The following is a 27045-nucleotide window of genomic DNA, read 5'->3' as shown; positions in this document are numbered from 1 at the left end:
ACGAGTCGGGTCAAAGTTTGACCAATGACTTTTGTTGACTTTTATGGTTTGGTCAACAATGTGGCCTTTAAGCCAAGAGAGGGGTAAAATGGTCTTTTACCCTTCTGAGGGTGCTAAGATAGGGTTGAGTATAGTATATTTATGAGAGTATTTACTTTATGTGATTAGGCGGAGGCTAGATCGTATTTCTACTGAGTCAGAGATTTACCGAGACATCTGAGGTGAGTCTTCTCACTATACTTTACCTAGTGTGGTAATAGAATTATGTGGCAGAGTATTTTAGAGTTATATTCCAGTGTATTTGCGTGTTACTATGTGTTGTGATTTATTGTGATATGTGATATGCATGATTCAGAGTTTTACAGAGTTAGGACTAGTGGGTCCACAGAGTTATGGGACCAAGGGGGTCCCACGGAGATATTCGACCAGAGGGTCAACAGAGTTACGGTCTTGAGTGGCTGATATGTGTTTATGTGGTATTTTGGGGAACTCGCTAAGCAATTATGCTTACAATGTTATGTGTGGTGTTTTAGGTACCATCGATGATCGCGGGAAGGCGTCGGCATGACTCGTACACACGCACACTGGAGTTCATATGTTTGATCTTGGGGTTTTGTATTGGGATGAAGTTGATACAATGTTTTGAAAAATGAATGTGAATGATGCTTTATGTTTTCTTTTAATAAAAAGGTGAAAAAGAAAATTTGTTTAAATTTTACGGTGTTACAAGTTGGTATCAGAGCCTTGGTTTGAGGGATTCAGATGCATCTTCGGACGTATCTGAACTCAAACTGAGGATTTGAGGAAAATTTTGATAATAAGTAAAAATTTTGAAAAGAGTTTTCAGACAAACAGAGTAGATTCTTGTGTACGATCAGCCAGCGCCCGAACGGTGATTTCCCAAAATACCCTTATAATAAGTGTTATCATATATGTTATGTTATGCTATATGATGAATTATGGTACGCATGCTAGAGTAGACTAGGTATTCTTATTAGGACTAGAGTGGCCTGATATATGATGCCTTAGTCTAGGGGTTTTGCTGCTAGAAGTGTTTGAGAGTGTTTAGATAGCAGCAAGGTGCTTATGAGATATCTGCTAGTGAGTAGCACATGATTTAAGTGAGTAGAGTGCCTGGAAACTTGGGACTCTAGGAGGAGGACTTGGAATGAGTGCTGAGTCGGTGTGGTCGGTAGTATTGGGCCCGTACTACCGAAGGCACCGGGTCAGTGCACAACCCAAGTAAGAATCCTTAGGGTACCATAAACCAAGTAGGATTAGGGAGTATCGAGTGTGTGCACGCTCGAGCGAGTCCTTGATATCTTGTGTTGTATTTCAGAGAGGTATCATGGTGGGAACGCGCCACAGACCAGGGACCAGTGGAGGGGGTGTGAGTGAGGAGGAGCTCCGCCAGATGATTCATAATGAGGTGGCTGCCGCCATCCGTGCTGAGATTCCAGAGATGTTCGGGTCCATCAAGACCACCCTGATAGAGACATTTGACGAGAGATACGCTGCTCTTTCTGATGTTGTTGTTGTTGCGGCCACTGCAGCTGTAGCTGCGGCTAGACCGCAGGGTGGTGATGCGTTGCTGTTCCGGGAGTTCAGCAACACAAAACCACCGGAGTTTGATGGGACCCAGGACCCGATTGCAGTGATGAGGTGGATTTCATACATTGAGGGGTGTTTATTTACTTTCTCATCTCCTGAGCATTTGAGAGTCTGGTTCGCGCTGAACCAGCTTCGCTTGGGAGTGAAGGACTAGGGGAAGTTTGTGACGGCACACTATATGCCTACTGAGCTTGCTGCAGTGACCTGGGAGAGGTTCACTGCTATGTTTCGAGACGAGTACGTTCCCCAGGTGGAGAGGGAGCGATTAGAATAGGAGTTTCTGACCCTCAAGTAGGGTACCAAGTCTGTTATGGCGATTACTCGGATGTTCCATGAGAGGGCGTTGTTCTACCCAGAGCACGTGTCCTCCGAGCAGACACGTATGAGCCGATATCTGAGCATTTTGAGGAGGGATATATGGGAGTTCGTGGCAAACTCAACGTACCGGACATTTGCTGAGCTTCAGGCAAATGCCCGAAAGAGGGAGATAGAGCTGGAGACTCAGGCTAGGGAGGAGGCTGAGTCTCAGGGGAGGGATCGGCGACAGACGCAGTCTCAGCCAACAGCCAAGCAGGCCAAGCCCGTTGATTCAAGATCTGGGAGTCAGAAGGGCCACACTTGTGGCAAGAGCCACGATGGGGTGTGCAGAGCGGGGTCTTGCTACAAATGTGGCAAGGAGGGGCATATGGCCAAGGATTGCCCCAAGGGGTTTGCAGTATGTTTTCACTGCAACCAGACCGGACACCACAAGGCAGAGTGTCCACAGTTGCGAGGGACAGCCCAGGGAGCACCTCAGGGATCTGCCCCTGCTGCTATCAGAGCTACTGAGAGCCAGCCAGTGAAGGCCGAGGTACCAAAGGCACGAGGGAGAGCCTTTCAGTTGACTGCGGAGGAGGTCCGCGCTGTGCTCGACGTCGTGGCTGGTATGTATCCTTTCTTGTATTTATTTTAATGTTGGGACATTGTGTTTATTTTGTGTTATGCGTAGGTACTTTTATTGTAAATTATGTACCTGCCTTGGTGTTATTTGACTCGGGTGCGAGTCGGTCTTTTGTATCTTTGGCTTTTAGTTAGCACATCAGTATTAGCCAAGAGGCGTTGAGTCGACCTCTGAGAGTTTCCATAGCTGACGAGAGGATGGTATATGCTGCCGAAGTGATCCGAGGATGTGTACTCGAGATTTTCGGCGTCGAGTTTCCGATTGATATGGTTCCTATTGCGATGGGAGATGTCTGTGTCATCGTGGGCATGGACTGGTTGAGCAAAGTTGGAGCGCTCATCGACTGCGAGAGACAGCTGGTGACTATACGAGACCCCAGTGGGGGAGTTCTTACAGTGTATGGCGAGGGTACACGTGCTAGCGCAGCATTTTGTTCGGCCGCCAGAGCGAGACAGAGTCTACAGCAGGGTTGTAGGGGATTTGTAGCATATGTGATGGATGCGAGGGTTGATTTAGAGAGACTGAGGTCAGTTGATGAGGTTCCGATAGTGCGCGAGTTTCCGGATGTATTTCCGGAAGAGTTGCCAGGTGTGCCTCCCGAGAGGCAGGTAGAGTTCAGCATCGATTTGGTTCTGGGGGCTGCGCCTATCGCCAAGGCGCCTTATCCCCTTGCGCCTCCAGAGATGTAGGAGTTATCCTCGCAGCTTCAGGAGCTGCTGGGGAAAGGGTTTATTCGGCCGAGCAGCTCACCTTGGGGAGCACCTATCCTTTTTTCAAGAAGAAGGATGGTTCATACCGGATGTGCATTGATTACCGGGAGTTGAACAAGCTAACGGTCAAGAACCGTTACCCGTTGCCGAGGATCGACAATGTGTTCGATCAGTTGCAGGGAGCATCTTGGTTCTCCAAGATCGATTTGAGGTCGAGATATCACCAGGTGAGGGTGCGAGACGAGGACATCCAGAAGACAGCATTTAGGACTCGTTATGGGCATTACGAGTTCGTGGTGATGCCTTTCGGACTCACCAATGCACCAGCGGTGTTCATGGATCTCATGAACAGAGTGTGCAGGCTGATGTTGGATCGCTCGGTGATCGTGTTCATCGACGACATATTGGTGTATTCGAGATCCAGAGAGCAGCATGAGGAGCATTTGTGGGAGATCCTCGGAGTTCTGAGATCGGAGAGGCTTTATGCCAAATTCTCCAAGTGTGATTTTTAGTTGCGAGAGGTCCAGTTCCTAGGGCACCTCATGAACCAGAAAGGGATATTGGTCGACCCGGCCAAGATTGAGGCAGTGATGAGTTGGGAGGTGCCAAGGTCACCTACCGAGATCAGGAGTTTCCTAGGGTTGGCTGGTTATTATCGTAGATTTATCAGGGATTTCTCCATGATCGCTGTGCCACTCACCAAGTTGACCCGGAAGGGTGTTGCTTTTTCATGGGGTCTAGAGCAGTAGGCCTCCTTCGAGACACTTCGCCAGAGATTATGCGAGGCTTCGGTGTTAGCCCTTCCGGAGGGGATGGAGGACTTCATAGTGTATTGTGACACGTCGATATTTGGGCTGGGAGCGGTGCTTATGCAGAGGGGTCATGTGATAGCATACGCATCGAGGCAGCTAAAGCCTCATGAGATGAGGTATCCCACCCACGATCTGGAGTTGGGGGCGGTGATTTTCGACCTAAAGATCTGGCGTCACTATCTGTATGGGGTTCAGTGTACCATATACACGAACCACAAGAGCCTGAAGTATCTAATGGATCAACCCAACCTGAATATGCGCCAGAGGAGATGGTTGGATGTGGTGAAGGATTACGATTGTGAGATCCTGTACCACCCGGGCAAGGCTAATGCTGTAGCCGATGCACTGAGCCGTAGGGCAGAGGGCGCCCCGATGCGAGATGGTTGTTTGAGATTGACAGTGATGACTCCGGTGTTGGACACTATTCGTGGGGCCCAGGTTGAGGCCGTGAGGCCAGAAAGCCATAAGAGAGAGCGAGTTGTCGGGCTGGTATTGAAGTTCGTTACCGATAGCCGGGGGCTTATGACATTTCAGGGTCGGATATGGGTACCGTTTGTGGGCGGGACGCGTACCATTTTGATGGAAGAGGCTCATCGATCGAAGTTCTCGATCCACCCCAGGGCCACTAAGATGTATTTGGATCTTAAGAGGGAGTATTGGTGGCCCTGTATGAAGAGGGATGTCGCATGGTTTATAGAGAGATGCTTGACCTGTCGCAGGGTTAAGGCCGAGCACCAGCGTCCACATGGTAAGCTGCAGCCGTTAGAGATTCCCGAGTGGAAATGGGAACAAATTACCATGGATTTCATCACCAAATTGCCAAGTACTGCGAGAGGTGTTGATGCAATTTGGGTGATTGTGGACAGGTTGACGAAGAGCGCTCATTTCCTTGCTATCAGTGAGAGCTCTTCCGCGAAGAGGTTGGCGGAGATGTACGTGAGAGAGGTGGTATCGCGACATGGAGTGCCGATCTCAATTGTCTCAGATCGAGATGTACATTTCACTTACAGATTCTAGAAGAAGTTTCATGATGAATTGGGTACGAGATTGCATTTTAGTACCGCATACCACCCATAGACTAACGGGAAGAGTGAACGGATGATTCAGACGCTCGAGGACATGCTTCGAGCATGTGTGTTAGATTTCGGTGGGAGTTGGGACACGTACTTGCCCTTGGCAGAGTTTTCTTACAACAATAGCCATCATTCGAGCATTGGTATGCCACCCTTTGAACTGTTGTATGGGAGGAGGTGTCGGACCCCCATTTGCTGGGGAAAGGTAGGGCAGCGTGTGATGGGTAGTACTGAGATCGTGCTATAGACGACAGAGCAGATTCAACAGGTCAGACAGAGGTTGTTGACCCCTCAAAGTTGTCAGAAGAGTTATGCGGACAGGCGCTGGTCCGAGCTCGAATTTCAGGTCGGCGACTTCGTGCTCCTGAAGGTCTCTCCTTGGAAAGGAGTGATTCGATTCAGGAACAGGGGCAAGTTGGGGCCCCGATATATTGGTCCTTTCAGGGTGATCGCGAGAGTAGGCAGGGTAGCCTACCGTTTGGAGTTACCTGTAGAGTTGGGTCATATCCATGACACTTTCCACATGTCGCAGCTAAGAAAGTGTATAGCCGACGAGTCGGCAGTGGTGCCATTGACCGATGACTTTTGTTGACTTTTAGGGTTTGGTCAACAATGTGGCCTTTAAGCCAAGAGAGGGGTAAAATGGTCTTTTACCCTTCTGAGGGTGCTAAGATAGGGTTGAGTATAGTATATTTATGAGAGTATTTACTTTATGTGATTAGGCGGAGGCTAGATCGTATTTCTACCGAGTCAAAGATTTACCGAGACATCTGAGGTGAGTCTTTTCACTATACTTTACCTAGTGTGGTAACAGAATTATATGGCATAGTATTTTAGAGTTATATGCCAGTGTATTTGCATGTTACTATGTGTTGTGATTTATTGTGATATGTGATATGCATGATTTAGAGTTTACAGAGTTAGGACCAGTGGGTCCACAGAGTTATGGGACCAAGAGGGTCCCACGGAGATATTCGACCAGAGGGTCAACAGAGTTACAGTCTTGAGTGGCTGATATGTGTTTATGTGGTATTTTGGGGAACTCACTAAGCATATATGCTTACAGTGTTATGTGTGGTGTTTCAGGTACCAGCAATGATCGCGGGAAGGCGCCGGCATGACTCGTACACACGCACACTGGAGTTCATATGTTTGATCTTGGGGTTTTGTATTGGGATGAAGTTGATACAATGTTTTGAAAAATGAATGTGAATGATGCTTTATGTTTTCTTTTAAAAAAAAGGGTGAAAAAAATTGTTTAAATTTTACGGTGTTACAAAGAGTATGCTAAGCTTACATAAGGTACTATGAGCGTAATAGGCTCGCCCTAGTACGCTGGGCGTACACTTGTGTACGCTAAGCGTACTCACGTCAGATGGAAACCCTAATATTTAGGGTTTGGGTGCTATATAAACATCCTTATGAGTTCAAAACCCTCCATCATTTCAACCTCCATAACTTTGAGCCATTTTCCCCAAACCCTAACCCCTTTCGTGAGGGTGTGAGCTAAAAGTGTGTGTTTTGAGTAGTTGGAGAAGAAAGTGTTGCATCAAGAAGTTGTAGAAGGAAGACAAGCTTGTAGATCTGAGGTTTCTTTGTGCTATAGAAGCTCAAGTAGGTAAAAAGCTCCAACCTTTAAGCTTGTATGATGTAGATCTTGCCATGCTAGCTTTATGAAACCATTTCTTGTCCCAAAAGTCCCAAGTTGGTGCATGTTATGTTTTGAACAAGATAAGTTGTCCTTTCAGACCCTAGAAAGGGCCCTAAGTGATAAAAATGATGTCCCAATGGCTAATAGTGCCCCCATGCATGTGGTAGAAAGGTCTTAATGGATTAAGACCATGTATTAAGAACTTTCTGGACGTCCAAAGTCTTAAAGTTCAAGACTTTATGGTTCTAAGGCACATTTGGTCGATGGATCTGGAGTTTGGGCTTAAGTGCTTAAGCCATTAAGCACTTATTCAGGTTTTGGTGAAACCTTGCGTACACCCCGCGTAATTTCTATACGCCCAGCGTACTGAGTCAACCTCTCGATGGTGGTCAACGCAAAATGGAAGTACGCCAAGCGTACCAGAGGAGTACGCCCCGCGTACGCCCTCTGTTGGGCTTTTGACGACTTGAGCTTCGATATTGGATGCCTTTTGGGCCAGTTTGACATGAACCTTGCTGGGCTTTCTGAATAAATGTGTTTTAGGCCATTAGTGGTAATAGATCTTAAAATGAGGCCCGAATTGGGAGTTGGGGCCCAATTGGGAAAATTGGGCCAATAATAGGACTTATGTATATGAACTTTTGGATAGTGAATTTGATATTGGGCCTTGGCCCAAATTAGAGAAAAGGCAAAATGGATTATGTGGACCCTTAGTCAAGATTAATATCCCATGTGTTGACTTGGTATTTGTTATTTTGGATAGTTTGGGATTTTCGGTGAGACAGTGGTCGGAGATTTTCAGTCCAGTTCAGCATTACTTGTGAGGTGAGTTCTTCTCATTATATCAACAGGGTCTAAGGTACAAATGTCGGCCCTTTTCGGATTTGTATCCGGGTTTATTTCATGATAATATGCTTAGTGACGTGTTAGGTCGGTATCCTGGTATATAGGATGATGTTATGTTAGTGACCAGTTAGGTCGGTATCCTGGTTATAGGATGATATTGTGTTAGTGATCTGTTAGATCTGTATGACTGTTTGTAGATGCTAGCTAGTGTGGAATATTTATGTGGACATGATTGTTTGATTGGGGGTTGGGTTGAGGCGGTCATGCTTTGTTCTTGCGCCAACATACCCAAGGTGGACCGGATAGACTACAGACCCGGTTAGGGCATACTAGTCAGACCAAAGGCCCGATGAGCGTTTCGGATAGGCTGAAGGCCCTGCGAGGTGGTCCAGACGTGCCGATGGCTCGGAGAGCGGTCCCGATAGACTGATGGCCCTGCGAGGCGGTCCAGTCAGGCTGATGGCTCATTATGCATGATGTTTATTTGCTATGATATGATTACGATTGTATGGTGGTTGTATTTTGGGGGAACACTTTAAGCTTCGGGCTTACAGTTGTTAATTTTGTTTCAGGTATTTCTGATGATTGCGGGAGGGCGAAGGCGTGATCGTGCACCTCCTTATATTTTTATGATTTGATTCTGGGATGCTCTGACATGAAAATATTTTAAAAACAATTTTGTAATAATTATTGGTTTCGAATGATTTAAAAAGTTTTAAATTGGCATGATTTTTATGGGTGTTACAACAGCAGCTAGGGATTCTTTCAGTGAGCTTCCGCAGTGCGAGGTGAGTCTCCTCACTATATCCATGGGTCGAAGGCACCAAACGTCGGCCCATTATTTCTATATGGTATGATAGTTGTTCTGTGATATGTGGTATGCTAGTTGTCATCGATACTTGCATGGAAGACCCCGGGGGTAGCCCGAGGCAGTTGGATATCAGACCATAGAGGGTACCCATGACATTCCAGGCAAAGACCATGAGGGGAGCCCATGCCATTCCGGATAAAGACCATGTCGAGGAGCCCATGATAATTATACGTATGTTGCATGATATTCTGTGGTTGTATCTTTATGGTATTTTGGGGAACTCAATAAACTTTATGTTTACAGTTTTCAGTTTATGTTTTAGATACTCCGGTTTTCAATTGAAAGAGCTCGGGACAAATGCATAGCACACACTACATGTTTTCCGCAGTATGTGAATTACTCTGATTTAATAATGTTTTTGCTAACTCTTGGTTACCTTGGTTTCATGAGAAAGAAATGTATTAAGGATTTATTAATAAAAAAATTATGTCATTATTTTGGAGGCGTTCCAGTCACTTTGGATGAATATAATAAGATGAATGGTATCACTCACGAGCATTGTTTAGTTTTGTAAGTTATAAAGTTTAAGAAGGATTTACATATCTTTAAAATTAAAATAGCGAATCAACCAAATAGAGCTCATGTATGAGACATGATATAAAAACCAATGATTAAATTAAAAGACATAAACACAATTTAATTACTAGATCCGTTCATTCCATACATACCATCATGCATATCATTCATCTCTTTGATTCTATATTAATAAAAAAACAACCCCCAAATTTTCATATAATCATATCCGATGGTGTTGTAGCTGCAACAAGCGTGAGTAGGCCCCATCAGCGCCACGGCTCAACAATTCCCCATGGCTGCCTTGTTCCACAATCCGACCGTCTTGAACCACTCCAATATTATCCACGCCTCGTATCGTCGATAACCGGTGGGCCACTAGCACCGTCGTCCGCCCTCTCATCAGCCGTTCAAGTGCTTCCTGAAGCACACACTCCGATTCAGCATCTAGGGCACTCGTCGCCTCATCTAGTAACAGAATCGTCGGATCTTTCAAAACAGCCCTCGCTATTGCAATCCTCTGTTTTTGCCCTCCGGATAACTGAACCCCTCTCTCACCTACCGGAGTTTTATACCCTTGAGGCAAACCGCTAACGAATACATGAACGTTTGCTGCACGCGCCGCTTCAATCACTTCCGCCTCCGTTGCTCCCTCTTTCCCGTACGCGATGTTCTCCATTATGCTAGCCGCGAATAAGGCCGGCTCTTGTTGGACTAATCCGATTTTCGCACGAAGCGACCGGAGGTTTAACCTTCTGATGTCTTTTCCGTCGATCATAACTTTTCCGGCGGATGGATCGTAGAATCGTTCGATGAGTGCGATTATTGAACTTTTCCCGCAACCACTGGCTCCGACTAACGCTTGGCTCTGGCCTGATCGGATTCTAAGACTCAGATCCTTGAATATAATGACGTCAGGTCTCGAAGGATACGAAAAGTCAACATGACGTAACTCGATTTCGCCTCTAATCGTTTCCACAGGCTCGGAATCTGGATCGTCGGGGTCGATCCTGGTTGACCTATCGAGAACGGAAAACACAGAGCCGATGGCTTCACCGCCTCTGATAATCTCCGGAGCGAGGCTAACCGTTTCCGCTACCGAATTAGCGGTGATGACTAAAACGACAAACACTTTGATGACTTTTGAGAAAGTGGAGACACCGTTTTTAACGAGATGTGCGCCGTACCAGAGGATTAGGGCTTCGGAGGCGAAAAGAGCGAGTTGGGAGACGCCAAACAGGATACCGGAGATTTGACTCCGTCGAAGGCTTTGCTTCTGTGGGACACGAAGTTCGTCGGAGAATAAGGACAGGATTTTGTCTTGGGCGTTAAAGGCTGCGATGGTTCGAATGTTGCTCACTCCTTCTCCGGCGATCATGCTGGTTTTCGCATGTGCTTTGGCCGTGTCTCCGGCGAAGCCTTTTAGTGAAAGTTGCTGTAAATTACGATTAATTAAAAATTTATTAGATAAAAAAACACAAAATAATAATAAGAGCACCAGGTGTCCCCACATATGGTAAATAAAAAGGGACAGTTCTGGTGGTTATTGAAAAGCGCACAGATGATAAGTTAAATTGAAAGGTGGTCCCGTAAGTGTAATAAGTATAGGACAAAAGGAAACAGATGGTAACAAGTCGTATGTCGCTGTGAAGTGTGAATGGTGACTGGTGAGCATGCTAAAATCCGAAAGACTATTTAAAAAAATACGGAGGCAATGGCGTCAGTGATTCAGTACTACAGTACCCGAAAATAGACAAAGAGTCACTGGTGACAGGGTAAATGCAGCCAAAAACTACTCAGGAATGATAGAAGGTGAGTGAATACCATATGGCTTTTCTGACATCTTCATCCTCACTCACATTGAATTGAATTTGTAAATTGAAAACTAGAGATTTAATTAATTGATGCTGTCATTCATTTATTAGATCACGAGTTAAGAATCTCTGGTAACATTTTACAGTCTCCTACAATGTGTTTAATTGAGGTGTTACACTCACTTTGATATCTTTTATTTTTAGATTTGAAAGAAATAATAACATTTACCAAAACTCAAATAAAATATAATTTTTTAAGAGTAATTTTTACTAAAAAATTAAAATTCCTGACATTACTTCATTTTGTGATAGAATTGAAATCTGATAATTTGGTATCTTTTAAAGGTCGAATTAATTTTTGTTATGGAAAGATATAAATGAGGAGAAATTCATGTTGATTGGATGGACAAAGTTCAAGAAAGTTTTGAAGGGCTCAATAAAGAAGAGTTGGAAATTTTTAACAGGAAATGAAGTTGATTGTCGTGAAAAGAATCTTTTACTAACTTTTTTAATTTTAGGTTTTGTTTGTTAGCAAAATTATTATATTACGAAAAAAGATTCAGGTCTGAGCTTCGGGGAAGCATGAATACAGATTACTAAATTAGAGTCAGCACGTGTAAGACACCAGAACTGTGCCTTCGTTACTATACCATAGTTGTCGTTATTCGAGTCAAGATTCGAATGGGTTTTGAAACTTCAAAAACAAGCTCAAAGTAATCTGACACTTTTTTATGTGAAATCATATAATTAGAGTATATAATTAAGTTAATTTAATTAATACTTAATAGCAGCACGTACGCACCTGAGCAAAATGAGCCAGAACAAGAAGAGGGAAGGTGCCAAGAATAAGAAGCGAAACCCTCCATTCCACTATAAACGCAACCACAAATGACGTCAGGAGTGAAGTCATGTTCTGCAATATAACCGAGATCCTTTCAGCAATGGCTGACTTCACATCTGCGGCGTCTGTCGCTAATCGGGCTGCAACTAAACTCGAGTTATGCTCTTCTTCATCGAACCATCCAACTTCATTCCTCATTATCGCTGAAAATCAAATTTTTATTAAAATCAATGTAACAATGTTGTTAATTTACTGAAATTTGAAAAAAGGAAATACCTGCTAGCATCATTCGTCTTACTCGTGTAGTGAGATTCTCGCCCATGATACTAAAGAAGTAATGTTGGATTAGATACGCTACAACCGCATATAAACCAGCTCCTACGTAGATGAAAACACATTCTTTGGTTTTACTCTCCATTTTATCAGGGTTATCATAGTAAAAAACCTCAATCATATTACTCATAACAATCGCGAATGTGGGACCGATAAATCCCGAAAGCACGGACCCCACAGCGCCCATTATAGAATAAGGCCATTCGGGAGCATTCATCTTCAATAGTCTGAAGAAATACCCACTCGGAGCCGGGTTTTTTCTATCTGTTTCAGCATTTGATATCATCTCAATACGACCATCCGCACCAGTACTATACTGATAACTCAAATTCCTTAAACTTCCAGATCTAAGACTTAAAGACTTTGTCGACAATGAATGGCTAAGTCGTGTTGACCGTGTCCTACGTGTAGAAGGATTCGAAAAATCCCGATTTCCCGCCATTTCTTGAAACCTGATTAAAGACGCATACGCCCCTGGTTTTGAAATCAGTTCTTCGTGTGTTCCGGTTTCAACAACATGTCCTTGTTGGATGACAGCTACCGAGTCAACATTTCTTATGGTGGACAACCGATGTGCGACCACAACGGTTGTCCGCCCGATCATTAACCGGTCGAGAGCTTCCTGTACGATGCTCTCGGAACCGGAATCCAGCGCGCTTGTCGCTTCGTCTAGAAGTAGGATTTTAGGGTTTTTTAACATGGCTCTGGCAATTGCAATTCTTTGTTTTTGACCACCAGATAGTTGGATTCCTCTTTCGCCGACTTGAGTGTTGTAGCCATTAGGAAGAAGGGTGATGAAACTGTGCGCATTCGCTGCTGACGTGGCGGATTCCACGTCAGCCATTGTGGCATCTCGTTTTCCGTAAAGTATGTTTTCAAGTATGGTAGTGGCGAAGAGTGCGGGTTCTTGGTTTACTAAACCAATCTGATCACGTAGCCATTCAAGTTGGAGTGTCTTTATGTCCACATTGTCTAGCAGTATTTGGCCTGTAGTAAAACCATCATAAAAATTAAAAAATAAGTAAATTATATTTTTGGTGACCATATTGATTGGATCGTAATTGCAAAAAGCCAATTATAGGAACAAAAGTATTCATTTTATTTTTATTTGTAACATGTACCTAAAACATTACAAAAACCTTAACCTATTAGGACCCAAAACTGTAAAAATCAATTGAATTCAAGGATTAAAAATGTAATTTTAAGAAATAAATGAATTAGGCTTTAATTAATATCTACGTACCTTGATTAGGATCGTAAAACCTTTCAATTAAGGAAACAACGGTGCTTTTGCCGGACCCACTACCGCCAACCACCGCAACTGTCTTTCCGGCCGGGAAGAATATGGAGAAGCTTCTAAAGATAATGACATCTGGACGTGAAGGGTAACTAAAAGTTACTTCTTTGAACTCGATATTCCCGTTGACTTCAGTCAAACACTTCCCATTTACAGTGTTGTGATGTATAGTGGGTTTTTGCTTAATAATTTCAAACAACTTGTATCCAGCTGCTTTCCCTTTGCTAAATGCTCCAAGATTCGAAAATGACTGCCCTAGACTCCTGTTATGATATGATCAAGATCAACCAATATTATTTAATTAATTTGATTTGGTAAACACGAGATTTAATTAATTAATTAATGATGTAATGTTATAGAATCTTACATTCCACCAACAATGGCAGAGAAAATGGCTGTGAATGCTTTTCCACCGTCGGTTTGTCCGTTTCTTATAAAGACACCTGCATACCAGAAAACAAGTGCCCAAGACATGCAAGCTATTCCATATGTACATCCGAGCCCTAATCCTTTTGCCATTCCAGCCTTGTAACCCAGCTTCAATGTGTGTTGTATTGCATCGGAATAGGAATTAAGGGCCTTCGTCTCCCCAACATATGAGTACACAGTTCTAACTTGCGCAATTGCCTGTTGAAATAAAATTAAAAATTAAAAGAAAATTCAAAGACCATGTGTACGTATATGATGAAATTAGGTGTTGATTAATAATTGATCAGTAATCACCACACTACGGAAACAAGAGACCAAAAGTAAGGGGTTAAAGTAAAGAAAGAACCATAAGAGGGAAGGTGTTCCTTATCATTACAACGCATGCTACGTATTGTATGATAACAAAGGGTAGGGGTGAAAAATCAACTTAAAGTATTCATGATTTATTTTTAGTAAAAAGTAAGAAAAATTAAGAAATTAATTGATGTGAAGAGAGTAGCTTGGGATGACCTCCTCAGCGATGATGCCGGCATTGGCGTAGGATTCACGGCTCTTGGAGGTGAGACCGGTGAGAGTATATGCGTATAAGCCACCGGCAAATGCAATTCCCGGTATCACTGCAATGCTGAGTAAAGCTAGCTTCCAAGCAGACACAAAACCGACCACCAATCCAGCCAAAAATGTCGAAAGGTAATGGATGAAGTTTCCAACCTAAAATTGATGAGTAAATTGGTAGTGAGCATTCAATTTGTGGGCCTAAATTTTAGAGATCTTCAAAGATGCTCTTTGACCGGCGCAGGTTAATCTATCTATGCTAACATGCACGTACGAAACCTGAGAAATCATAAAATGGAGAGATATTGTTATTACTTATTACCTTCTCGCTAATGGCATCTTGGACAAGGAGAGTGTCTGTTGAAACACCAAAAACGATATCGCCTGTTCTTGCATCTGTATCGTAAAATCCTACGTCCTGTTTCAGAACGGCTTCCAAGTACCTCTTCCTCAACGCACTCACTTGCCTTTCTCCAGTATACATCCAACATCCAATCTCTGTTCATTTTCAATTTTATACAGAATTAGTTAGTTAACTGTTTAGATCAGGTAACTTTAGATGAAAAACTAGTTACGGAATTTAAGACGATGACGGTGATTTGTGTTGTTGCGCATTAAAATATGAAGGAGAAATTGACCAAGTGAGAGATGAAAAGAATAGTAGCCACGTGCACCTGATCTGTGGTGAACCGACTTAAAATAAGCATTTGCAAATAATAAATGCTCCAAAACAACTTGCTTATGGAAAATAGAACTTGAAAAAATGAAAACCGAGAGACGATAACGGATCAAATGTAGCGTAACTAACCTGCATATGATGATACGCAGACGACTAGTCCGAGATAAACGAAATACAAAGCATACTGCATTAATTTAGAGGAAACAAAACAATCAGATCTGAATCGATTATGAAATTAAATGAGGAAAAATGCATACAACGATACACTTCCTCCGTTTCAGATTAGTTGAGGTTTCTCCGTTGATGAAGAAACTCGCTTAATATGAAACGGATGTAGCAATAATGAATCACCTTAGATACTTCATGAGTCATGGTGCTCAAATCAGTTTGGTTTTTGCCGAATCCATTAACCATTTGACCGAACAAGAGGAAAAATACAGGCATGGAAGATCCGTGAACAATGGCACCGATGCTACCGAAGATCATGAGAACGTAATCTAACTTATCTGCAAATGAAAAAAGTTGGTAGAACGGAAGACTCTGCTCTTTCTTCTTTTCCGCCTGTGCCGGCATTGCCTTCACCGTCTCCGCCATTTTACTAAACCTCCACGGCAGCACGCTCAGTCTCCGGTTGTGTACTGGACTTCTTCAAAAATGAGACAACGAGAATATTGAGAGCAGATCAAACGCCATGAAAGAGTGGTTCAGAGTTGGGTGTGCTGAGTCTGAATGAGACTGGACTTGTGGTCAAACGAGGTGAAGTGTAGAGGGGAGAGGTGAGGTTGGTTATATAAAAGAGAAGGGACAATTTAACCATGGTTTGGTTAAGGGTGTAGTTAAATGACAAAACGGGAATTTCAAAAACTCAGTTTTACTTGTACTATATCGACTTCATTGGTTGTACTGTGACCCAATTCGAACTGATTCATCCCATTTCTCGCCGCGTGCATTTCCCGAACAAAAAGTGCTTCCATTAATCATGTTAAATGCATCCACTGCGTTGTACTTCATACCAAATTTTCTTAAGCAAAAACTTTAATCAACTTTTAATAGGGCTAATCACAAAATTATTAAAATGAGAAGTGTGTTATCTTGGTTATCTTTTTAACATGTATATAGAAATGACAACATAATTGAGAATATGGATTTTCTGATTCTGGAAACGAATGATCATCTTTATATAATCTAAACATATTTTAATGTTGTGTGACATCTTTTCGCAAACACATTCAAAATTCTCTTTACCACATATTTTCATGTAACTTTATGGCAAATGATTTACGCAGCTAAAATTCTCTTGGGGTTCTACTTGTAGCTATTCCCAATTTTGCGATACTTTACACATTTTTTTTCAAGTTATACTCCGATTAAATCACATGTTTGATAACTGTGTGGTTGTATGTCCACTTCACCAAACTACTAACTTAGTGACAGGATCTTTACTTAGCAATTGTTTCGCGAACCAGGGCATTTCATGAAACCATAACCTAATTTCATGGATTGTCTTTTTTATGTCGTTTTAAGTTATATTTTGATTATTGAGCATGTGTGATCAATTTGGTTGTATATTTATTTAACTAAGTTGTTAATTTATTGTATTTATATCGAATTATCTTTCATACGGTAGAAAGATTTTGCGAAACTCAAACGAATTTCGCAAAAAAATATCACAATTTTCCAAGTTATGTTTTGATTATATAACATATTAAGTCTATATGATTGTATCTTTATTTAACCAAAATATTAGTTTATTAAATATCTACCCACTTGCATATTTGCAAACAAGGAATATACAAAACTCTAACGTATCTTGTGCAATGTCTTTTTTTCGATTTTCAAGTTTTCTTTGTATTAATTACATGTATCGCTGTTGTACAATTATTCAGTGTTATTTGATTTGCCGATCAAGGTTATTATTACCGGAGAATTGTGACCATTAACGACAATGTAGCCATTACAAAAGTGATCAAGGAGAAATTAAGCGTATCTTACGTTCTTTTTTAATTGTTTAGGAGCATATGTTATGGTATGTTGTTGAATATCCAAACCACTTTTAGAGCCTTTCTCCTATTTTAGTTGATTCTCGACATCAAGATTTACCATAAACACACACTTGACCAATAAGGGGATATGACTTTAGGTTGGAGGTTATCGTATGTGTTTTGGACGATGAGAGTTATGCCTTATCACTCGGTTATGCTTCTTTCACCATGCATTAGCAAGAGCATGATGGATTCTATAGGTGTGTTTGTGAAGGTCGTTGACTTATCATATGTACTTAAGGGTTTGAATTTTTCCGAATTAGTGAATGATAATATTGTCTGTTTTTGTGTTATCTTCTTACCAGAGGTAGATTCATAGGTTGTGTAACACCCCTCATACACGACTGATCTTAACAAAAAAAAGAAAAGCTTCCATAAAAATATTTTATTTGATTGAAAGAAATATATTTTTAATCTAACTGATAATCAATATTTTTAATGAGTCACAACCCATAACAAGATATGTATGACTTATGACTTGATCATCATTTCACACACACACACACACACACACACACACACACACACACACACACACACACACACATATATATATATATATATATATATATATATATATATATATATATATATCTTCAAATATGATCTTTTATCCTTATCTTTCAAGTTGAATGGTCTCATAGGATAAATATAGACAAAACTTCAAAATGGTTCCTGTGGTTTCTGAAAATCTGAAGTTAAGTCCCTACTATTTAAAAGCCTCACAGATGGTCTCTATGGTTTCAAAACTTTTAACAAATGGTCCTTTTCGCTAACTCCATTAGCTTTTGGCCATTAAATGAAGGGTATTTCTGTCATTTCACTACCAGATGGACCATTTATGAAGTTTTCACTCATTTAAAAAAATATATATGATTATTTAATATTAAAGTGTCCCCCCCCCCCCCCCTCTCTAACTCCAATTTTCATTCTGTCTTTGAGCTTCATCAATTGAACGAAATAGCCCCTCCCCCTTGTCGGCTCCCTTCCTTCGCAAGCACTTGGAGAACAACATCCCTGAGAACGCAACACTCCAATCTGTAAATGTGACATCCCTAAAATCACAGCCAGAAAAGACCGATTCATTTATGTTTCATTTTAAAATCAGAGTAATCTTTTAAAGAAAACAGTTGCGGAATTTGTTCCCAAAATATGATGAAGATTTATCAAAGCATTTCTTTAAAGAAATGTATTTTTATTATATAACAAAATCTCGGGATGTCATGTTCTGATACAGACACATAAGCATAAACAAAACTTACATTATTTACACTAAAGATTTTACATCTTCTTTAATCTCTCCGTGAAATATATCTTCGTATTGATACCTGTGATACAAAGAAAACTGAGTGGGTCAGGCTTGGGAGCCTGGTGAGCATATAGGGTTTTCGACCCATAATAATATAATTATTATATTCAACCATCAAGCAATCAACCCAATTACTCATCCCCATTATCTTCCTTTATTTCTTAGGATTTTACCCTAAAAATTCAACTACCCGTCATTCATTCATTCCTAAGGATTGACCTAAGGAATTGGCACGAAATCTATTGCTACATAAGGCGCATCTACCAACATTATCCTTTAAGCGCCTCTGCCAGGATTACGTCATACATTATGTAACATCCCAAAAATACAGGCCAAAAATTTTATTTTTTAAATACGTCATTATAAAACCAACAGTGTGATAAAACATCTATAATACCATGTCATGTCAAAACCAAGTAGAAATAATCAAACGTGTTATCATGAAACAATATCAGAGTGTAATCCCAAAGATCTCATGTGCGGAAAACCATAGTGTGATGCGCTGCGATCAAGCCGGCTCCTTTCCTTTAGACACGAAGTACCTGAAACCAAAACTAAAAACCGTAAGCACGAAGCTTAGTGAGTTCCCCCATCATACCACATACCATACAATCACATAACATACATATATTGTCAGGCATATCTGGATGCCCGACCTACCCCTTCGGTCCTCTCGACCGGATACTGACCAATATATCTGGGAGTTTGCCTCCCCTTCGGTCCTCTCGACCGGACACTGACTAGCATATCTGGGTGCTGGTCTCCCCTTCGGTCCTCTCGACCGGATACTGACCAGTATGTCTGGGAGCTTGCCTCCCCTTCGGTCCTCTCGACCGGATACTGGGGACTATTTCACCCCTACCACTACCACATAACACATATATCTCAAACTATCTAGCATGGCTGGGCATAACCGCCCCTTCGGCCTTATCGACCGGTGTTCTGGGGGACTATCTTCCCCATACTGTCACTAGCACATAGCATCATATCATACTAGCACAATAACATATCATATGTAGTAGTAACCTAGATGAATATCACAGAGACAAACATCTATCATACAACCCTACTGGTGGGCCGGCATTGTGGCCGTAGACCCACCGCTACTAGAAGGTAACTCACCTCACACTGCTGAAGTCCCGCAGACTCAACCCCGTACTACTGAAATCCTGCTGACTCAACCCCAACTGCTAGATGACAGATTCACGATATGTCAATATCCAAACATAACCCAATTAATAATTGGGTCCCACTACATAACCATAAACACTTACTTTGGATAATTACTACATTACCCCCAAACTTGGCTTATTCAATCCCAAGGCCCAATCCGTAGGCCCAAAGTCAACTAGGAACCAACACCCCACATATGGCCCAATTTTCCAAATTGGGCCCAAGCCTATATATGGTCTTCTTCTAAGGCCCAATCATTATATAATCATTAAGGCCCAAACTATGGCCCACCTATGGCCCAATTTTCCAAATTAGGCCCAAGCCCCTTACATGGGCCTTACCCCTAGGCCCATTAAATTATTCTAGTCCATTGGCTTGACTTTGGATGGTCCAACAATAAACCCAAGTGAAATTAGGGTTTCACATAAAATGATGATTAGGGTTAAGTTTCCTACTTAACCCATTAAGAACTTAATCCATTAAGTCCAATATCGCTTAGATTAATCTTTACCAATGATTATTATTTAATATCTCAAGTTATTAAATAATCCCCGTGTGTCCCGATTAATTCCCCAAATTAAGATTTACTGGCATTAGGGTTTTCCAACTCAAATACTAGCCCATTATTAATTTGTTGGACTTTTAGGTTATTTAGGGCTTTATTGGGCCTATCAAGCCCACTAGAATGTGATCAAGCCCATTAGGGTTATATTGGGTCCATTAGAGTTCATTAAGCTTCATTGGGCCCATTAGAGCTCCTTTGAGCCCATTAGGGTTTCTAGCACCCCAAACGAATCAATCACAAGAGGCAAAACGCACCGCCACCCGACACGGCGGCCGGTGGCGGCAGCCACCACCTCACGGTGGTGGTTTCAAATTCCTTTCTCATTATTCCAATTACAATTACAAAGAAAATACCAAAAGCAACACACACACACACACAGTACACCCACCCATGGTGGTTCATGGCGGCAGCCACCACCTCATGGTGGTGGCAGTGGCGACTGTAACGCCCGGGTTTCAGGGCTAAGCATTTTTGTCAATGTAATAGTCTAGGTCAACTCTTGTAACTCTTTTTGAAGTAATAAATATGAAATATTTGAGTATTATGTGAATTATATGTGTTTATTATTTAATTATAAATGTATAATTAATAAAAAATAAAAATGAGCGTCAAAATTAAAGTGTGAGATAATCCCGATATCTCTACATAAAGTTGTAGAATATCTCTCAAGGTTTCCGTGCATATAAGGAACGCCGAAATCCGAGTTATAACAAAGAAGTTATGACCCGTCGAAGTTTCACGACAGAACCGGCACGATACCGGGAAGCGTGAATAGTGAATTTATGATAGAGTGAGATTTAGCCTTAGTGATCTAAACGAAAGTCGTAGAATATGTTAAACTAAGAACATCGATAAAAAGAACGCCCAAATCTGACTTCGTATGAGGAAGTTATGACTTTTCTAAGATTTAGCATAGCAGTGCACAGCCCGAAATCTGAATTTTAGATCGGTCGATTTTTAGCCGACGGGATCTAAATGAAAGTTGTAGTACTCGTAAATACCAACGCGTGGATATAAAGAACGTTGATAATAGAGCTCGTATGCGAAAGATATGGACGAAGCTTAGTCCCTACTTTTCGAGTGCGGCGAATTCGATACAGTTTTGTAAATCCGAGATGGAATGAGAATTAGCCAACGAGGTCTAAATGAGAGTTGAAGATCTCATTAATAGGAACTCAACGGTAAAAAGACAGACAAAAACGGAACTCGTATGCGAAAGTTATGGACGAAGCTTAGTCACTACTTTTCGAGCGCGGCGAATTCGATACAGTTTTGTAAATCCGAGATAGAATGAGAATTAGCTAACGAGGTCTAAATGAAAGTTGAAGATCTCATTAATAGGAACTCAACGGTAAAAAGACAGACAAAAACGGAACTCGTATGCGAAAGTTATGGACGAAGCTTAGTCTCTACTTTTCGAGCGCGGCGAATTCGATACAGTTTTGTAAATCCGAGATAGAATGAGAATTAGCTAACGAGGTCTAAATGAAAGTTGAAGATCTCATTAATAGGAACTCAACGGTAAAAAGACAGACAAAAACGGAGCTCGTATGCAAAAGTTACGGACGAAGCTTAGAGACTACTTTACTATAAAACTCCTATAAATACAAGGGTGAACTCCTCATATTTTCTTCACACCATAAGCCTCTCTTTCTCTCTCTAACTTCTCTCTAGCCTCCCTAAACCCCTCCCAAGTCTAGGGAACCTCCCTATCACGAGAAGAAAGCCCCGGAGCGCCCGACGGCTCCGAGAAGAAAAGCTTTCGGCTCGGAAACGCTGCTCCAGCGAAGTCCGGTTTTTAATAAAAACCCATTGTAAGTGAGTTACGCCTATACTATATTTAATATAGCTTTTATTTAATTATAGTAACATTATTAGGACATTAAAATAATTATTTGGGCTATTATTATGAGTTATATTGAGTGTTATTTAACGCTTATATAATAGTAATGATAGCTAGACTATTAATTAGTCGCGATTAACGTTAAAACTAAACTCTAGTGGTATTAATACAAGGTTTGGTCAAGGAAAAATTGTTTTAAGAAGTAACGAAGAGCTGTCCGAGTGCCGAGTCACCACCTTACCAGGTGAGTGCATAGTTACTTTCAGCTTACACATAGATATGAAGTATTTTATATAAATTACGTGCTATGTGTGCATATTATCTGAATACTTGCTATCTATGCTGGATGAACATTGTTATACATGTTTTCAATGATTTAAACTGTATATGTATTTTATATCTACAAAAATGTTGGGGTAAAACATGGGTAGATGTAATAGCTGATGTGTGATAAAATGATGAGAGGCCTCGATGTTGATGTTGTTGTTTCTGTCATCTAGCAGAGTATGGATGACGACCACGGACTCTTCTAGACAGTCCAGTGGAACACTAGCAGGCTCGCAACCTGTAGGTGTTTGTGAACGATGTGTTCACCGGTGTACTCCATCCCCCACATGGTTGCCTTTAGGACATTTATTGCTGAGGAATCCCCTTAGCAGTAGTGTCCGTCCCGATGATGATCCTTAGGCTAGGTCCCTTATGATAGGTGTTTAGGGACGTAAAGTGAGGATAACGGGAACGGGTAATCGGGTTATTGTTGATCGATGAAATTAATAAACTTATTTATTGTGGGTTGAAAACCCTATGTGCTCACCAGGCTCCCAAGCCTGACCCACTCAGTTTCTTGTATTACAGGTAGTGGCGCATGAGCATAGGTGTGATGTTTTGGACGAGGGATTACGGATATAGGCCTGTAGATATGAAATAATGTAGTAAGGCTTATATTGTACTGTTTATGCTTTTGATCTGTACGAACATGACATCCCGAGTCTTTTAATGAAATACATTTCTATGGAAATGCTTTTGATAAATCTTTATCATATTTTTGTTTTGGGACAAATTCCGCAACACTTTCATTTAAAATGTAACTCTGATTTTTAAACAAAGCATAAACAAACCGGTCTTTTCTGGCCGTGATTTTGGGGATGTCACAGCGACCCTAGGCTTTCCGGCCAACAATAGATCACACACAACACACCCCAGACCGGAAACACACATACACACCCGATTGAAACCAGTAGCAACAATTTCACACGCTTTCTTGCGAGCAATCGGGTCCAGCCACCCACTTGGAGGCGGTTGGCGACGGCAGCAGCGACACAAACGTCATAACGGCAACCCAACGGCGGTAGGCAGCAACACTCAGCGAAAAACGTGGTCGAAGTTTGTAACATCCCAAAATACGACCCAAATTTTTTTGTTTAAATAGTAATAAAAATCATATACTGATTGTCATATCATAAAAACCATACGTCAAATATCTCAACTCATAATAAAATGTCGTGAAAAAACTGAATCAAATCAAACTACGACTGAAAACAAACTCCCAGGATAAAGACTGAAGTTGTGGTGTGTGCGATGCCATCATCCTGAGCTCTTCCCCTTACTTGCGGAAGTACCTGAAACCAAAACTGAAACTATAAGCACGAAGCATAGTGAGCTCCCCCAAACTACCACATACCATACAATAACATGTAAACACGTACTGGGCCTTGTCCACTGCATCGGACCGTAGTCCGGAACTGGCTGGGACCTTGTCCCCTGCATTGGACCGGTGTCCGGAACTAGCTGCATCGGACCAAAGTCCAAAACTGACTGCATCAGACCAAAGTCCGGAACTAGCTGCATCGGACCGAAGTCCGGAACTGAACGATCATAGCATAGCATAAACACATATCAACTAGCATAACACATATCATCTAGCATAAACACATATACTGCATACTGCATCGGACCGTAGCCCGGAACACACAACACATAATTCTATTTGAGTCACGAAGACATCAAACATACTAACAACTGCATCGGACCAAAGTCCGGAAACTACTGCTAACTTAAACGGGCCGGCATTATGGCCTTAGACCCGTTCCAAATGGAAGGAAAACTCACCTCGTAGCCTAGCTGCTGAAAGGACTGCTCCGGAATCTGTCTGCTGCGGCTCCGGTTTCACCCCGGCTACAATATCCATGAGCACCATCAATCAAATACTGATAATAATACTGAGGGTAAAATGACTCTCCTACCCCTGGTCCAAGTCCACCTAACTGTCATAGTCAACACTCAGTTGACCTGACTCGTCGAGTTGGGTCGCCAACTCGTCGAGTCCTTACTCTTACTTTCTTGATTCCACTCGCTGCTACTCGTCGAGTTTTGGCGCAAAATCAGCGAGTTCCTCTTCACTACTAATACTCTGACAATCTGCATCCGACTCGCCGAGTTGTATGAACAACTCGTCGAGTTCTCCTTCATCCGATGATCATTCTAGCTGTGACTCGCCGAGTTGTATGAACAACTCGTCGAGTCTGTTTTTGAAGTATGAAGATTGCCTTGGACTCGCCGAGTCAGGGCATTGACTCGCAGAGTTCTTCCACGAATGAGTCTAACCCTCTAGCTCACCGAGTCCACCTCTCATTCACTGGTTCCACTCGGCATAACTCGAAAAAGAAACACAGGGGACTCGCGACTCGACTCGCCGAGTCAGAAGAACGACTCGCCGAGTCGTATGCATGCAAACATTATATACTCAATTCTGCTTGAAACCAGTCCATACCATTAATAGATATGGGTTCCTGGGACTTGATTTACACGTAAAGTTTCCAACTTTACGTGTAAATAACATCAAATGAAGGTTTTCAGGTTCAAAGCACACTATAATAGTAGATCTAGAGCTTTCATGCAAAATGGATCCCTAAAGGTGTTAGATCTAAGCTTCTCGAGTTCAAATCTAGCTAGATCCGAAGGCTAATCAACTCCATGAGTCCTCTATGCTTCTATTAAGCCAAGAAATGGTCCAAGAATGGCTTTAATGGCTTTAAAAAGGAGATCTAAGCATAGAAACAGAAAAGGGCCAAGATATACCTTACTTTCTTTTGAAATTCCTCAAGGATCTAGGATCTCCTTCTTCTCTTCTTGATCTACCTTCCTTTATCTCTCAAAATCTTCAAAGAACACACCAAAAACACACAAAATGTAAAAAGGGCTCTTAGGGTTTCGAGAAAGATGCTCTGAGGGGTGATGGGGGCTGACCTGAGGCCCCAAAAGTTGTTTAAATAGGGTGCAAACCCTTGAAATTAGGGTTTCGTCCAGACTAGCGGACTCGCCGAGTCCGGAATATAGACTCGCCGAGTCGCTAACTTAAACGTGCTCGAATTCCCGACTCTACTCGACGAGTCCAGCTACCGACTCGTCGAGTTCCCCTTAGAACTTGAAGAAAATAACAATAAGCAAAATATAAGTATCATACCAGAATTGGGGGTGTTACAAAGTTTCTCCGACGATTGTTGTGAAGCATCTCTGGATGGCGGCAGAAGGCGGAAGAAGAAGTCACGAAGGGATGGTGGCAGTGGGCGTTCACAGCCACGTCAATGGTCTTCAAGAGCTTATTCCCGGTGGTCTTCGTTAACGCCAGAAGCGGGAGCAACGATGGTCGATGCAACAGCGAGGAATTAGCGGTCGGACTCCGCTGCGAAAGGCAGTCGACGAGTAGCAACTCCAACAGCTCCGTTACCCGACGGAGGAATAAATGCGAGCTGGTCTGGGACCTTAACGATGGTTGTGGCGGCATCAGGTGGTTGACGTCTTTTGTGGAGTGGTGCAGCGGTGACTCGGTGGTTGGAGAAGCAAGGTGGCGTCCGGTGAGGGAGACATAAGGGGAAGGTGATGGCTGCTACTCCATTTAGGGTTAGGGTTTAGTGGCAATCGATATATGATAAGGTTTTATACCCGCACTTCAACTTTATTGCCATACTACCGAGATTAGTCCTCCCCCTTCTATTTTCTTTCAAATAAGTCCAACATTTACCATTTAAACCCTTAGCATTAAACCCTTTACAATTCAAGTCCGATTTTTACTAAAACAGCCCCTCTTCTACAAATTCTTTTCAAATGAAGTCCCAATAATTACCAAGTAATCCCTTCCCACATAATTCTTTACGAAACCTATCCAAAACTTACACTTTTAACCCCGTCTTCTAAAATTGTGACAATTAGCTCCTTGAGACCATCATTTGATATATAATTATTTATTTTAGGGCTACCATTCGTTTATTATTTTATCTATTTATTTAATAAATAAACGGGTGTTACACATTATGAGGCGCGACTACCAGGTTTATGACATTCTCTTTTAGGCGCATTTGCCGACATTATCCTATAAGCACATCTGTCAGGATTATCCTATAAGCTCATCTGCTAGTATTATGACATTCTCTAATTGGTGCATCTACCAATATTATTCTTAAGCGCATCTGCTAGTATTATGACATCTCTATTTGGCGCATCTGCCGACTTTATCCTATAAGCACATATGTCAGGATTACGACATTCACTGCTTGGTGCATCTACCGATATTATTCTTAAGCATCTTTCATACCTCCTCATTTTATCACATACCAACTATCTCATCTACCCATGTTCTACCCAACATATTCGTAGATATAAAATACATATACAATTTAACTCATTTAAAAACTATATAAAACGTCCATTCCATACTCATCTCAAATAAGCAAACAATGTATAAACACATAACACGTATTTCATAGCAAATACTTCATATCTATGCGTTAGAAGAAAGTAACCACACACTCACAAATATAAACAACGATATACTTAATACATTCAAACAATACTTGTATTATTATCGTGTTTATGAAAGGGATTATACACCCACACATATAAACAACTTTATATTATACACATAACACGTATTTCATATAAAATACTTAATATTTATGTGTTAGAAGAAAGTGACCACACACTCACAAATATAAACAACGATATACTTAATACATTCAAACAATACTTGTATTATTATCGTGTTTATGAAAGGGACTATACACCCACACATATAAACAACTTTATATTATACACATAGCACGTATTTCATAGCAAATACTTAAGATTTATGTGTTAGAAGA

The 27045-nt window shown here is 41.6% G+C and overlaps 1 protein-coding gene and 1 long non-coding RNA gene across 2 annotated transcripts; one reads left to right on the top strand and one right to left on the bottom strand.

The window, feature by feature from the left end:
* Positions 1 to 9107: 9107 nt before the first annotated feature.
* LOC111921599 (ABC transporter B family member 19) lies at positions 9108 to 15745 on the bottom strand. Its single transcript, XM_023917184.3, has 9 exons — positions 15327 to 15745; positions 15105 to 15159; positions 14619 to 14794; positions 14252 to 14452; positions 13680 to 13939; positions 13259 to 13575; positions 11959 to 13002; positions 11644 to 11885; positions 9108 to 10462 (listed from the first exon to the last, which is right to left on the bottom strand). The coding sequence occupies exons 1-9, from the start codon at positions 15567 to 15569 to the stop codon at positions 9251 to 9253; spliced, it is 3750 nt and encodes a 1249-aa protein (XP_023772952.1). The 5' UTR covers positions 15570 to 15745; the 3' UTR covers positions 9108 to 9250.
* A 5747-nt stretch (positions 15746 to 21492) lies between these two features.
* Positions 21493 to 22955, top strand: LOC128132097 (uncharacterized). Its single transcript, XR_008230023.1, has 3 exons — positions 21493 to 21878; positions 22081 to 22151; positions 22763 to 22955. It is a non-coding gene; the product is annotated as an uncharacterized LOC128132097 (long non-coding RNA).
* The last annotated feature ends 4090 nt before the right edge of the window (positions 22956 to 27045 follow it).

The sequence above is a fragment of the Lactuca sativa genome, chromosome 2 (genome assembly GCF_002870075.4).
Source record: "Lactuca sativa cultivar Salinas chromosome 2, Lsat_Salinas_v11, whole genome shotgun sequence".
NCBI classification, from domain to species: domain Eukaryota; kingdom Viridiplantae; phylum Streptophyta; class Magnoliopsida; order Asterales; family Asteraceae; genus Lactuca; species Lactuca sativa.
Note: the sequence above shows the minus strand (reverse complement) of the source record. Positions and strands in the feature narration are given on the sequence as shown.

Bases quoted from the DNA above. Each gene is read 5' to 3' on its own strand.
- LOC111921599 (XM_023917184.3), bottom strand. From the start codon at position 15,569: ATGGCGGAGACGGTGAAGGCAATGCCGGCACAGGCGGAAAAGAAGAAA. The intron at 14,795-15,104 runs GTTAGTTACGCT...GAAAATGAACAG, and splicing joins CTGCGTATCATCATATGCAG to AGATTGGATGTTGGATGTAT. The intron at 13,940-14,251 runs GTCATCCCAAGC...TTATTTCAACAG, and splicing joins CCGGCATCATCGCTGAGGAG to GCAATTGCGCAAGTTAGAAC.